Source organism: Colobus angolensis, unplaced genomic scaffold (assembly GCF_000951035.1).
Source record: "Colobus angolensis palliatus isolate OR3802 unplaced genomic scaffold, Cang.pa_1.0 Scaffold63, whole genome shotgun sequence".
Taxonomy (NCBI): Eukaryota; Metazoa; Chordata; class Mammalia; order Primates; family Cercopithecidae; genus Colobus; species Colobus angolensis.
The window spans coordinates 8,142,760-8,158,610 of NW_012119932.1; the positions used below are offsets into that span (position 1 = coordinate 8,142,760).

A 15,851-nucleotide genomic window follows, 5' to 3' on the forward strand; every position below is an offset into this window, starting at 1 on the left:
TGTAAAATGGATCAATCAGCAGGATGTGGGCAGGGCCAAATAAGGGAATAAAAGCTTGGCCACCGGAGCCAGCAGCGGCAACCCGCTGGGGTTCCCTTCCACACTGTGGAAGCTTTGTTCTTTTGCTCTTTATGATGAATCCTGCTGCTGCTCACTCTTTGGGTCTGCGCTGTCTTTTTTTTTTGAGACGGTGCCTCGCTCTGTTGCCTGGGCTGGAGTGCAGTGGCTGGATCTCAGCTTACTGCAAGCTCCGCCTCCTGGGTTCACGCCATTCTCCTGCCTCAGCTTCCCGAGTAGCTGGGACTACAGGCGCCCGCCACCTCACCCGGCTAGTTTTTTTGTATTTTTTAGTAGAGACGGAGTTTCACCGTGTTCGCCAGGATGGTCTCGATCTCCTGACCTCGTGATCTGCCCGTCTCGGCCTCCCAAAGTGCTGGGATTACAGGCTTGAGCCACCGCCCCCAGCCTGCACTGTCTTTATGAACTGTAACACTCACTGCCAAGGTCTGTGGCTTCAGTCCTGAAGTCAGCAAGACCACAAACCCCCCAGAAGGAAGAAACTCTGGACACATCTGAATATCTGGAGGAACAAACTCCAGACACACCATCCTTAAGAACTGTGACACCACAAGGGTCCGCAGCTTCATTCTTTTTTGTTTATTTATTTATTTGTTTATTTATTTAAGATGGAGTCTCTCTCTGTCGCCCAGGCTGGAGTACAGTGGTGCGATCTTGGCTCACTGCAAGCTCCACCTCCCGGTTTCACGCCATTCTCCTGCCTCAGCCTCCTGAGTAGCTGGTACTATAGGCGCCCACCACCACGCTCGGCTAATTTTTTGTGTTTTTAGTAGAGACGGGGTTTCACCGTGTTAGCCAGCATGTTCTCAATCTCCTGACCTCATGATCTGCCCGCCTCAGCCTCCCAAAGTGCTGGAATTACAGGTGTGAGCCACCACACCCATCCAGTGGCTTCATTCCTGAAGTCAGCGAGACCAAGAACCCACTGGAAGGAATAAATTCCGGACACATACATTTGGTTAATGGATAGAGGTTTTAAAGTAGGGATGGGAGGATGGTGGAAAAGACCATAATTTTTCATCAGTTTTTCTCATAATTTTATGACTTGACTGCTTTGGATTTATAGTTTTTTTTTCTCTGTGTATGTGTTTTGTTTTTTTTTAGGGAGAAGTTATAGCACTGGATAAAATCTTCAGCAAAGTAGAAAAAATAAAGCAGAATGCCTTATTGTTAGGGCTGAATTCCATCAGGGCATTTTGTTTTGATGGAACAAAGGCGGTTAAACTTGATATGGTGGAGGACACAGAAGGTGAGATATTTTGATTTTCTTATTTTTAATTGACAAATCAGATATATTTATTGCATACAGTGTGATGTTTTGACATGTATATGATTTTGTATACGATGTGGAATGATTAAAGCAAGCTAATTAACATGTCCATCACTGTACTTATCCTTGTCTTGTGGAAATTTGAAATTTACTCTCTTAGCAGCTTTGAAATAACAAAATATGTTAGTATAGTCACCATGCTGTGCAGTAGATCTCAAAAACTTACTTCTCCTGTCCAACTGAAACTTTGTACCCTTTATACAACTTCTCCCCATTCTTTTCTCCTCCTTCCTCCCCCAGCCTCTGGTAACCACTATTCTACTCTGTTTCTATGAGTTTGACTTTTGTAGATTCCCCACTTAAGTGAGATCCTGTAATATTTGTCCTTCACTGCCTGGCTTGTTTCACTTAGCATAATATAATGTCTTCCAGGTTTATCTATTTTGTTGCAAATGACAGAATTTCTTTTTGTTTTAAAGGCTGAATGGTATTCCATTGTATATATGTACCACATTTTCTTTATCCATTCATTTCTTGATGGATTCCATATCTTGACTGTTGGGAATAACGCTGCAGTGAAATGAGAGTGCAGATATCTCTTTGACATGCTGATTTAAATTCCTTTTTCTGTATACCCAGTAGTAGGATTGCTGGATAATATGGTAGTTCTATTTATTTTTGAAGAACCTCCATACCATTTTACATAATGGCTGTATTAATTTACATTTTTATCAACAGTGTAAAAGAGTTTGCCTTTCTCTGCATCCTTGCCAGCATATATTATTTTGTGTGTGTGTTTTTTTTATGATAGCCATTTTAACTGGGGTGAAGTGATATCTCATTGTGGTTTTGATTTGCATTTTCCTGATGATTAGTGATGTTGGGCATTTTTTCATATACTTGTTGGCTATTTGTATGTCTGTTAGGTCCTTCTCTCTCTCTCTCTTTTTTTAATAGGTCTCTACTTTTGAAAGACCCATTTTGAAATAGGTCTTTATTTTTGAAAGATAGTTTTACTGAATATTAAATTCTTGGTTGACAGATTTTTTTTTTTTTTCTTTCTGTACTTTGAATATGTCATGTTACCATCTTTGGGTCTCCATTGTTCTAGATTAACCATCACCTGCTAATCTTTTACAGTTCCCTAGTACACAACGAGTTATTTTTCCCTTGCTGCCTTTAACATTTTCTCTTTGCTTTTGACTTTCAACATTTTTACGATGATGTATCTGGTTGTGGATCTTTTTGCATTTGTCCACCTCAGAGCTAGTTGTTCCTTTTGGATGTGTAGATTGCTTTTCATCGAATGTGGGTCATTTTCAGCCATAATTTTTTGAATATTTTCCTACCTTTTTTTCTTTCTTTCCTTTTGGGACTGCCTAAGTTGTGTTAATAATGCCTAAGTTGTCTTAATAATGTCACACATTTCTCTGAAGTTTATGGTAATTTGTCTTCATTGTTATATCTCTCTGACCTTCAGATTGTAACCAAAAAGCAGGTTAGCTGCATGCTGCATTTAGAGTCTGATTAACAAGAGTAAGGTCTGGTACAAGGAAAATGGTGTATTCCAAAGCTAGCTTAGGGAATGAGGCACAAAACATCCTGCCTTTATGTGTGCTGCTTCACCTTTGGAGCAGAAAGCAGACACTTTTATAAGGTAAATGGGGAAGTGAACAAGGGCAGGGCTCCCACTGCTAGCTGGTGCCTAATCTAACAGTTTAATTGGCGTCTTCCTGGGCAGAAATAAATTGTAAAAGTGGCCAAGCAGGCATGATTTGGATACGTTCTCCTGGTGGATGAAAGTCCCCCCTACTCCCCACAAGAGTGGCAACAACCCCTAGAGGGTGGAAGTTTCAAGACCACCTCCTGGGGCTGAAAGTTCGCTGGCCAGTATGGTTTGGTCTGCAAATTAACTGTCAATTCTCTAGGAAAGATGTGTCTTGGAGGCTTAGTTAGAAGAATTTGCCCTGCAGAGAGTGTCTGGTGAGGGGAAAGTGTTAAAGGTTAAATTTGCATTTCTGAAGGGCTAAGTAGGAAACAAATAGGAATGGGGAAAGGGGAGAAGATAACAGAAAATAATTTCTAAAATAGTAATTCATTCCTTTTTTCTTGGAAAAATGCAAGCACTCAGTTACAAGATTACATAATCTGTATTCATCTGTCTTCAAGTACACTCATTTTTTTCTGTCAGCTTAACTCTGGTTGAGCCCCCCCAGTGGAATTTTTAAGAATTTTACTTTCAACATCTTGATTTCCTTTTTTAAAAATTTCCCTCTGTCGATATTCTCTATTTGATGAAACATGACGACCATATCTCCCTTTCCTTTTTTAAGCATGTTTTCCTTTGCTTTAATTCTTTGAATATATTTTTATTGGCTGCTTTAAAGTTTTTGCCTACTAAATCTGGCAGCTAAACTCTCTCAAAGTTAACTTTTTTTGCTGCTTTTATTTCTCCTACCAATGGGTCACACTTTCCTTTTTCTTCGCATATCTCTTATTTTTTTTCCGACTGAAAACCGGCACATTTTAGGTAATACTGTCAAGCGCGTCCGTGTGAAGAGACACCAAACAGGCTTTGTGAGCAATAAAGCTTTTAATTCACCTGGGAGTGGGTGGGCTGAGTCCAAAAAGAGTCAGCAAAGGGAGATAGGGAAGGGGTTGCTTTATAGGAGTTGGGTAGGTAAGGGCAAATTACAGTAAAAGGTGGTTATCTATTGTTAGCAGAGGAGGGGGTTGCAAGATGCATGGTGGAGAGATCATAAGACTTACTGTCCAGAAGAAGAACATCACAAAGTTGATCAGCTAAGGTAGGACAGGGACAAGTCACAATAGTAAAATAGTATAATTTTAGTTAATCAGTTAAGGCAGGAACTGGCTGTTTTACTTCTTTATGGTTTTTCTTTGCTCCAGACTTCTTGGCTCCTGCAGGCCACCTGGATGTGTATGTGCAAGTCACAGGGGTTATAATGGCTGAGCTTCGGCTCACAGGCCTGACAAATACATTGTAACAACTTGAATGCTAATTCACCTCTTCCCCAGGCTTGTGGTGATAGTTTGCTTATTTGTTTCGTGTCATGGCTCTATGACACTATTTTGATAAACTGTATTCCTTCAGCATGTGCAGCTGAGATGTCACTCTTCAGCGGCTTTTTTGACATGGGCATAGTAATCCTGGGATCACAGTGGTTTTAGTTTTAGCAGGGCTCACTTTGTCTCTTTCCCTGCTCTTTGTGTTAAACTGTGTGCTTCAGTTGGCATTACAAAGCACTGTTACCCTCCACTAATTGCAGATTGATTACTTTATTCTTTTCAACAGTGCCCTGGGACATAAGTTGCCCCACCATCTGATCCAATGAATATGAGATCCTTTGCGTAGGTAATCTTTCTGACCAGTCTGTGAGGTTTTTCCCAGCCTAGAAGGCTCTTCTCACTGTCTCATACCTTGATTCTCTCATAAACTTCTCTGGTCTTTGGTTTAGCTGATTCTTCTCATGGAGCTCCTAGTGTGTCTGGAATTGGTGGGTTCTTGGTCTCGCTGACTTCAAGAATGAAGCCGCAGACCCTCGCGGTGAGAGTTACAGTTCTTAAAGATGGTATGTCTGGAGTTTGTTCCTTCAGACGTTCAGATGTATTTGGAGCTTCTTCCTTCTGGTGGTCTCGTTGACTTCTGGAGTGAAGCTGCAGACCTTCATCGTGAGTGTTACAGCTCTTAAAGGTGGCGAGTCTGCAGTTGTTCATTCTTCCCGGTGGGTTCATGGTCTTGCTGGCTTCAGGAGTGAAGCTGCAGACCTTCGCGGTGAGGGTTACAGCTCATAAAGGCAACGCGGACCCAAAGAGTGAGCAGCAGCAAGATTTATTGCAAAGAGCGAAAGAACAAAGCCTCCACAGTGTGGAAGGGGACCTGAGCGGGTTGCTGCTGGCTGGCTCAGGCAGCCTGCTTTTATTCCCTTATCTGGCACCAAGGGTTTAGGGATAGCCCTCATCTGTTTGGTCAGGCACTGGTCCAAGATCTAGGCCACTTCTCAAGTCCAGGCACTCTGGTCCTTCAGTATGTGGATGATTTACTTTTGGCTACCAGTTTGGAAGCCTCATGCCAGCAGGCTACTCTAGGTCTCTTGAACTTTCTAGCTAATCAAGGCTACAAGGTGTTTAGGTCGAAGGCCCAGCTTGGCCTGCAGCAGGTCAAATATCTAGGCCTAATCTTAGCCAGAGGGACCAGGGACCTCAGCAAGGAACAAATACAGCCTATACTGGCTTATCCTCACCCTAAGACATTAAAACAGTTGCGAGGGTTCCTTGGAATCACTGGCTTTTGTAGACTATGGATTCCCGGATACAGCGAGAGAGCCAGGCCCCTCTATACTTTAATCAAGGAAACCCAGAGGGCAATTACTCATCTAGCAGAATGGGAACTAGAGGCAGAAACAGCCTTCAAAACTTTAAAGCAGGCCCTAGTACAAGCTCCAGCTTTAAGCCTTCCCACAGGACAAAACTTCTCTCTATATGTCACAGAGAGAGCCAGGATAGCTCTTGGAGTCCTCACTCAGTCTTGTGGGACAACCCCACAACCAGTGGCAGACTTAAGTAGGAAATTGATGTAGTAGCAAAAGGCTGGCCTCACTGTTTACAGATAGTTGCGGCGGTGGCCGTCTCAGTGTCAGAGGCTATCAAGATAATACAAGGAAAGGATCTCACTGGACTACTCATGATGTAAATGGCATACTTGGTGCCAAAGAAGTTTATGGCTACCAGACAACTGCCTACGTAGATACCAGGCGCTACTCCTTGAGGGACTGGTGCTTCAAATGCATACATGGATGGCCCTCAACCCTGCCACTTTTCTCCCAGAGGATGGGGAACCAATCGAGCATGACTGCCACCAAATTATAGTCCAGACTTATGCCACCCAAGATGATCTCTTAGAAGTCCCCTTAGCTAATCCTAACCTTAACCTATATACCGATGGAAGTTCATTCGTGGGGAATGGGATATGAAGGGCAGGTTATGCCATAGTTAGTGATGTAACCATACTTGAAAGTAAGCCTCTTGCCCCAGGGACCAGCACCCAGTTAGCAGAACTAGTGGCACTTACCCAAGCCTTTGAACTGGGAAAGGGAAAAAGAATAAATGTGTATACAGATAGCAAGTATGCTTATCTAATCCTACATGCCCAGGCTGCAATATGGAAAGAAAGGGAGTTCCTAACCTCTGGGGGAACCCTCATTAAACACTACAAGGAAATTATAGAGTTTTTGCACTCAGTGCAAAAACCCAAGGAGGTGGCAGGCTTACACTGCTGAAGCCATCAAAAGGGGAAGGAGAGAGGAGAACAGCAACATAAGCATCTGGCAGAGGCAGGGAAAGATCAGCAGAAAGGAAAGAGAGAAAGAGAGAGGAAGAAACAGGAGAGACAAAGAGAAGGAGACAGAGGAAGAGACAGACAGTCAAAGAAGACAGAAAGAGGGAGTCAGAGAGAAAGAGAGACAAAGGACAAGTCGAAGAGAAAGAAAGAGAGATGGAAGTAGTAAAGAAAAAACAGTATACCCTATTCCTTTAAAAGCCAGGATAAATTCCTGTCTACCCAGCCAAGGTATATTCTTCTTACGTGGAACATCGACCTATATCTGCCTCCCCACTAACTGGACAGGCATCTGCCCCTTAGTCTAAGTCCCAACATTAATATTGCCCCAGGAAATCAGACCTTATCAGTATCCCTCAAAGCTCAAGTCCATCAGCGCAGAGCCATACAACTAATACCCCTACTTATAGGGTTAGGAGTGGCTACTGCTACAGGAACCAGGATAGCCAGTTTATCTACTTGATTATCCTAGTACCACACACTCTCAAAGGATTTCTCAGACAGTTTGCAAGAAATAACGAAATCTATCCTTACTCTACAATCCCAAATAGACTGTTCAGCAGCAGTGACTCTCCAAAACCACTGAGGCCTAGACCTCCTCACTGCTGAGAAAGGAGGACTTTGCACCTTCTTAGGGGAAGGGTGTTGTTTTTACAATAACCAGTCAGGGATAGTATGTGATGCCGCCTGGCATTTACAGGAGAAGGCTTCTGAAATCAGACAATGCCTTTCAAATTCTTATACCAGCCTCCGGAGTTGGGCAAGATGGCTTCTTCCCTTTCTAGGTCCCATGGCAGCCATCTTGCTTTTACTTGCCTTTGGGCCCTGTATCTTTAACCTTCTTGTTAAATTTGTTTCCTCTAGAATCAAGGATTCAGGCAAGGATCTCATGCCTTTCTAATTTCGAATAAAAGAAACTTCACTTACACCAGGTATGTTTAGGGGTCATTTTGGTGATCCTAGCCTGTTCTGAGAAAGGTCTGGAATATTTTTAGGAGTTTCATAATTTAATGTGTATATAATCATCATCTAGTACTTCAGTAAGAATATTAGAAATGGTGAATGCAGAGATGACAATTACTATTACCTTTCACAGGTTCACCATTTACAGTTCAGGTGTACTGTACAGTACAGTTGTGTCCTATATAAGACATACGATTGAGGGTGAGTGGGCTGAAATGCAGCCCATGGTTTCTTCGTCATGGTACAAGACCATTGATATGGAGCTTGGGCACCTTACTCATTTTTAACACAGATACCTTGTAGTCTTTAAGGAAATGTTGTGAGTTATGTTTTACAGGAATTCACATGGCCACAGGACTAAAAGACAACCAGAAGGTATTTCAGTGGAGAGAATTTAATACAAATTTATGCCAGAGAGAGATAATATAAACCAACAGTCTAAGGAACTAGTTGAATCAATGTTGATGGGCTGTAAAGCAAAGGAGAGCCCTGGGGCAACCTAAAGCTGATGAGTGCAGGGAGCAGCGCTTTCCCTCAAGCTAGAGAAACGAAGGGAGGGGCCATCTACCACAACTGAAAGGCTTAGAGGATTCAAGACCAGCCTGGTCAACATGGTGAAACCCCCGTCTCTACTAAAAATACAAAAATTAACTGAGCATGGTGGCATGCACCTGTAATCCCAGCTACTCAGGAAGCTGAGGCAGGAGAATCGCTTGAACCCGGGAGGCAGAGGTTGCGGTGAGCCAAGATGGTGCCATTGCACTCCAGCTTGGGTGACACAAGTGAAACTCCATCTCAAAAAAAAAAAAAAAAAAGGGCTTGGAGGAGAGACTCTGTGGAGCTAGGCTTCTCATCTCAAAGGTCCTTTCTAACTACAGCTTTTTCCTCGGGACTCAGAGCAGGGCACCTCCTGGAACTGTGTTATAAGTAGAGTTTTGGTGCCGCAAAAGAAATAGCACTCGAATATACAGTTTTCTTTTTTTCTTCTCTGCAAGGCGATTTACCTCTATAGAAGGGTACGCCCTTACTGATGGAGCAATGGTGAGCTCACACTTGGACAAGGGAGGGGAAGGGGTTCTTATCCCTGATGCATGTGGCCCCTGCTGCTCTGTCATTCCCCTATTGGCTAGGGTTAGGCCACACAGGCTAAACTAATTCCGGTTGGCTAATTTTAAAAGAGTGACAGGGTGAATCAGAATGAGTCAGGCAGGAGCGTGTAATCGGAATGAGTGAGGGTGGAGCAGGTGATGGAAAAAGGTTGTTTTACGAGGAAGTTAAATTTGAAAGTAGAAGGCAAAGAATTGAACATACTGACATTGATTCTTTGAAGAGAAACTTAGAACTCATATCTTATAATTCCTTCTTCTCGCATTTTCCTTACAGCTCTTTCTCTTCAAACTTCTTTAACATGTCTTGGCTTAGTTGTTCTGCTTGATTTTCCAAAAGAAAAAGCTTCTCTGGATAAGATGGAGATAGTTAAGGGAAATTTTTATTAAGTGCCGTTTCTGTGAGCTTCTGCACCAACCCACGGATGTATGATACGTATGGCACAGCACCCAACAAGAAGTACACCCATTACGGCCGCGAGGGAAGTAAGAATTGAGGCTGTTATTCCTATTTACCGAACCACTTTTCTAGCCATCCTGTAAAAGGGTCATTTACCCTTGAGTTGTTGGCTAACTCATTAGAGCAGTCAGACCTTGCAATGCCTTTGTTATACTTCCATCAGGGGCGGTGTTGTTTGGGATGAAGGTACAACATTGAGTGTTAGTCATGAATCAAACTCCTCCTCTTTCTGCTAGTATCATGTCTAAGGCTATCCTATTTTCCTAAGCCATCTGACTAGTAGCCCCTAATTGCTCAGCTATTCCTTTAACAGCATCTCTACTGTAATTAATAAATCGCCGTTGGTTGTAATAGATGTAGTTTATCCAGTCTACATTTTTGTTAATTGTCACCCACCAAAATATTGACTCAAATACTGCAGCTATTTGATTTCAGGCTTTAAATTGATCTGGTATTCCCCATGGGACTCCACTTGCGTCTAAATAGACATGAGAGTCGAAGGACCCATAAGGGGCTTCTCTTGCTTTACGATGTCCTATTTTTTCTTCCTCTGGTTGATGAAATGCCAGGGTGAAAGGGATAGCTAATTGGACTAAAGCACAAGTGCCACTCCAGTTACTCAGTAGAGTGTCCAGTAAAAGTCCACCACAATACCACCGCACATTGACTCAGGGACGAGCAAGGGCTGACTGATTGGTGAGCTCTTGAAAATTCTTAAGCTCACTGCATCCCTTCAGGTCTTCAAGGAATGTTGTTTCCTCCTTGTCGTGAGAGACACAAAGTGAACTTAGTGTGGGGGGATGGAAGCTGGATAGCCCTTGGGGGATGACCCACAGGGTGTCAAACTTCGGGATATAGCAGAGAGAGAGCTTGGCATGACTTGTTACCCCAGGCTGTAGAATCCTGGAAGAGAGCTACCATGCATCCCATGCCCGGTCAACTAGAGGACCACCCTCGTGGAAAGGGGGCAGACTGGGCCTCTGGCCTGCCACGCACAAGCATAACAATTGCTTTTGTTTACCATGCGGATGAAATATTTGACCCATTCCAACCAGGCATTTGCATCTTGGTATCCTGTCTCAATTGCCAAAGTTTGTTTTAAGTCTTTAACTTCTACAGTAGCTATCTTGGTCTTGTTGTTAGATGGAGAAGCAATTGTTCCCTTGTGACAGGTTTTGGAAGAAGGCTTAGAGGAAGGTGCAGGCCGTGGGGGGATCAGAGAAACTCGTTTCAAAGAATCCAATAGGATCTGTCCCTGAAACATCAGCCCCCATACCATAAAACCTGCTTAAAGAAGGGAACTGACTTAGAAAGGGGTAAGAACCTTGAGGGTTTGAGATAATAAACTGTATAGGATTGCAGTGGTTTAGCTGAGAGTTGGCGGGGGGTGGGGGGTGTCTCTTTAGTAAGATGAATGTATGGTTTTAGGAAATTACAAAAACCGGTTGGACCAACTATGGCATAAAAGCTCTACATTGGGGCACATGTCACCTGGTTGACACTGGGGTCTTTATCGAAATCTCCCCGGATTAAGTGGTCCAAATTCACTAATACCCAGTCTGAGGAGAGCCAGGAGGGACAGAGGTACTTTTCTGAAGTGGAGAGCTGTCTTTGACTTGGGAAGTCCTCACAGGGTATAAGAAGGCAAGCATCAAATGCAGTAGTTTGAGGTGAAATTGACTTGCTTATGTTAATAACTAGGTGGTGAGCAATAGAGCGAGGATTAGCTCCTTGTGAACAGGGTCTTGGCCTTTACTATCAGTGAGACCTTGTTCAGTCTAAATTTTCCCAAATGTATGAGCCATTCCAAAGACATACCTGGAATTGGTATAGATGGTTCCTTCCTGGTTCTGTAAGTACTTTAAGGCTTGGCTGAGTGCAGACAGCTCACACGTTTGAGCAGACCAACTGTTGGGCAAATTTCCTCACTCTATTTCTACAAGAGTTTCTCCATCAATCACTGAATGCCCATTGTGTCTTTTTCCCTAAATCACCCGGGAGGAACCACCTATGAATAAGTGCCATCCAGTCTGGAAGGGAGTTTCTTCTATGTCTGGTCAAACCTTTGTATGGTAATAAATTAAATCTAACGTGTGTTCCCTCCTTAGATTTGGATTCCCAGTTAGGAAACCTGCTGGACTGAGTGAATTTTCAGTGGTCAATGTTAAATCATTCTTTTCTAACAGAATGGCTTCATACTTTAAAATTCTCGACTCAGTAAGCCATCTCTCTGCTTTCTGGTTTAAGATAATTCTAACTTAGTGAGGCATGCTTGCTGTCAATTTTCCCCCAAAGGTTAACTTTCTGCTTTCTTTGACTAATACTGAGGTAGCCGCGATGGACTGGATGCATTGAGACCATCCACAAGTGACTGGATCTAAGACCTTTGATAGGAAGGCTATGGGCTGCCGGCGGCCTCCATGTTCTTGAGTCAGCACTCCTAAAGCTGCTCCACTGTCCACATTAACAAAAAGGTGGAATGGCTTTACTTGGGAGGATGAGGCTAAAACAGGGGCAGTTATGAGCCTTTCCTTCAGCTTCTCGACTTGATCAGCTTCCTTAGAAGTCCACAAGATACGATTAGGCTTCTCCTGGGCCAGTTTTTGATACAACAGTTTACTGTGCAGTGCATATGAGTCAATCCATAAGTGGCAGTGTCTGACTAACCCTAAAAATTTCCTGAGTTTGGGCCGGGTGTGGTGGCTCACGCCTGTAATCCGAGCACTTTAGTAGGCCAAGGCAGGCAGATCGCGAGGTCAGGAGATCGAGACCATCCTGGCTAACACGGTGAAACCCCGTCTCTACTAAAAATACAAAAAATTAGCCGGGCATGGTGGCGGGCGCCTGTAGTCCCAGCTACTCGGGAGGCTGAGGCAGGAGAATGGCGTGAACCTGGGAGGCGGAGTTTGCAGTGAGCCGAGATCGCGCCACTGCACTCCAACCTGGGTGACAGAGCGAGATTCCGTCTAAAAAAAAAAAAAAAAAAAAAATCCTGAGTTGTTTAGTTTGAGGCAAGGGTAGGGACATGAGTCCCTCAATTTGTTCAGGCCTTATTCTTCATTTGCCTGCACTTATTAAGTGGCCTAAATATGAAAATTTCGACTCTACATACTGGAGCTTTCTTTTTGAGACTCGTAGCCCCTCAACCTGCAGATGGTTAAGAATATGTGTAGAGAAGTCAGTTAACTTCCCTTTATCCTCACCAGACATAAGAAGGTCATCCACTTACTGGAGAATGCATATTTGTTTTGGGATGACAACTTTTTCTAGAACTTGTTCTAAAATTTGGACAGAAAGACTATGAGAGAATGCGGTGGAGAATATGGAATGGAATGTAGAATGGTATGGACAATGCAATGGAATGGAATATGGAATGGAATGGGAAATGGAATGGAAAATGCAATGGATGGAATGGAGAATGGAATGGAAGGGAGACTGTAATGGAGAATGGAATGGAATTGGAAATGGAATAGAATGGGAAATGGAACGGAAAGGAATGTAGAATGGAATGGAGAACAGAATGGTATGGAGAATGGAATGCAATGGACACTGGAGAATGGAATGGAAAATGCAATGAAATGGAGAATACAATGGAATGGAGAATGGAATGGAATGGAGAATGCAATGGAATAGAGGATGGAATGGGATAGAGAGCGGAATGGAATGGAGAGTGGAATGGAATGGAGAAGAGAATAGAATGAAACGGAATGGAGAATGGAATGGAATGCAGAAAGGAAAGAAATGGAGAATGGAATAGAGTGGAGAATGAAATGGAGAATAGAATGGAGGATGGAATGGAACAGAGAATGGAATGGAGAAAGGAATGGAATAGAGAATGGAATAGAGTAAGGAATGGAATGGAATGGAATGGACAATGGAATCCAGAAAGCAATGGAATGGAATGGAGAATGGAATGGAATGAAGAGTGGAATAGAATGGAGAATGGAAAGAAATGGAGATGGGAATGGAATGAAATGGAGTGGAGAAAGGAATGGAATGGAAAATGGAATGGAATGGGGAATGCAATGGAGAATGGAATGGAGTGGAGAATGGAATGGAATGCAGAATGGAATGAGGAATGGATTGGATTGGAGAATGGAAAGAGAATGGAATAGAATGGAGAATGGAATGGAATGCAGAATGGAATGGAATGGAGAAACAGGATAGAATGGAATGGAGAATGGAATGGAATGGAGAATGCAATGCACAATGGAATGGAGAATGAAATGGAGGTGGAATGGAGAATGGATTGGAATGGAGAATGACATGGAAAGGAATGGAATGGAGAATGGAATGGAAAATAGAATGGAGATGGAATGGAGAATGGAATGGGGAGTGGAATGGAACGGGGAATTGAATGGGGAATGGAGTGGAAACGGGAATGCAGTAGAGAATGGAATGGAATGGAGATTGAACTGGAATGGAGAGTGGAATGCAATGGAATGGAGAATGAACTGGAATGGAGAATGGGTTGGAATGGAGAATGCAATGGAGAATGGAATGGAATGTAGTGGAATGGAGGATGGTATGGAGCATGGAATGGAATGGGGAATGGAATAGAATGGAGAATGGAATGGAATGCATTGGTGAATAAAATGGAATGGAGTATGGAATGAAATGGAATGGAGGATGGTATGGAGAATGGAATGGAGTGGAGAATGGAGTAGGAATGGAATGGAGAATTGAATGGATTAGAGAAAGGAATGGACTGCAGAATGGAATAGAATGGAATGGAATGCAGAATGAAATGGAATGCAGAATGGAATGAAATGCAGAATGGAATGAAATGGAGGATGGAATGGAATGGAGAATAGAATGGAATGGAGAATGAAATGAGTGGAATAGAATAGAATGGAATGGAAAATGCAATGGAGAATGGAATGGAATGGAAAATGGAATATGCAATGGAAAATGGAATATGCAATGGAGAATGGAATGGAATGGAGAATGGGATGTAATGGAGAATGGAAAGAGAATGCAGTAGAATGGAATGCAATGCAGAAGGGAATGGAATGGAAGGGAATGGAAAATGGAATGGAGAATGGAGTGGAATAGAGAATGGAAGGAAATGGAGAAAAGGATGAAATGGGGAATGAAATGGAGAATGGAATGGAGGATCGAATGGAGGATGTAATGGAGTATGGAATGGAATGGTGAATGGAATGGAAAAGAGATTGGAAAGGAATGGAAAATGGAATGGAGAATGGAATGGAATGCAGGATGGAATGGAATGGAGAATAGAATGGAATGGAATGCAGAATGAAATGGAATGGAGATAGAATGGGGAGTGGAATGGAATGGGGAATTGAATGGGGAATGGAGTGGAAACGGGAATGCAGTGGAATGGAGAATGGTTTGGAATGGAATGGAGAATGGAATGCAGAATAGAATGGAATGGAGAATGGAATGGAAGGGAATGTAGTAATGAATAGAATGGAATGGAGAATGGAATGGAATGCAGTGGTGAATGGAATGGAGAAAGGAAAAGAATATGGAATGCAATGGAGAATGGAGTTGAATGGGGTATGGAATGGAATACAGAATGGAATGGAATGCAGTGGTGAATAGAATGGAATGGAGGATGGTATGGAGAATGGAATAGAAAGGAATGGAAAGGAGAATGGAATGGGATGCAGAATGGAATGGAATGGACTGCAGAATGGAGTGAAATGGAGAAAGGAATGGAGTGAAATACAGAATGGAATGGAACGTAATGGAATGGAGGATGGTATGGAGAATGAATGGAGTGGAGAAAGGAATGGAGTGGAGAATGGAATAGGAATGGAATGGAATGCATAATGGAATGAAACGGATAAAGTAATGGAATGAAATGGAGAATGGAATGGAGAATGGAGTGGAATGGAATGGAGAATGGAATAGAATAGAGAATGGAATGGAATGGAGAATGTAAAACGAAATGGAGAATGGAATAGAGCAGAGAATGGAATGGAATGGAGAATGTATTGTAATGTAATGGAGAAGGGAGAATGGAATGGAGACTGGAATGAGGAATGGAATGGAGAATGGAATGGATTGGAATGGAGAATGGAGAGGAATAGAGAATGGAGTGGAATGGAGATGGAATGGAGAATGGAATGGAATGGAGAATGAAATGGAATGGGATGGGGAATGGAATGGAAAGGGGAATGGAATGGCAAATGGATTGGAATGCAATGGAGAAAGGAAGAGAATAGAGAATGGAATGGAATGGAATGGAGAGTGGAGTGGAATGGAAAACGTAATGCAATGCAGATTGAACTGGAATGGAGAGGTGGAATGAAATGGAGAATGGAGAATGGAATGGAATGGAGAATGGAATGGAATGTGCAATGGAATGGAATGGAGAATGCAGAATGGAATGGAATGTGCAATGGAATGGAATGGAGAATGCAATGGAATAGAGGGTGGAATGGAGAAGGGAATGGAGTGGGGAATGGCATGGAATGGAATGGAGGATGAAATGGAATAGAATGAAACGGAGATTGGAATGGAATGGAATCGAGAATGGAATAGGGTGAAGAATGGAATGGGATTGAGTGAAAAATGGAATGGAATGGAATAGATAAAGGAATGGAATGGAAGGGAATGGAGAATGGAATGGAATAGAGAATGGAA

General features: G+C 42.8%; 1 protein-coding gene across 2 annotated transcripts in view; it reads left to right on the plus strand.

Moving 5' to 3' along the window:
• NSUN6 (NOP2/Sun domain family, member 6) overlaps positions 1-15,851 on the plus strand; it is a 109,048-nt gene that overhangs the window by 66,247 nt on the left and 26,950 nt on the right. For both annotated transcript variants that reach the window (XM_011963867.1, XM_011963866.1), the window contains one exon: positions 1,183-1,327. In XM_011963867.1, the coding sequence (XP_011819257.1) occupies positions 1,183-1,327 (145 nt within the window). The remainder of the gene's footprint in view (positions 1-1,182; positions 1,328-15,851) is intronic.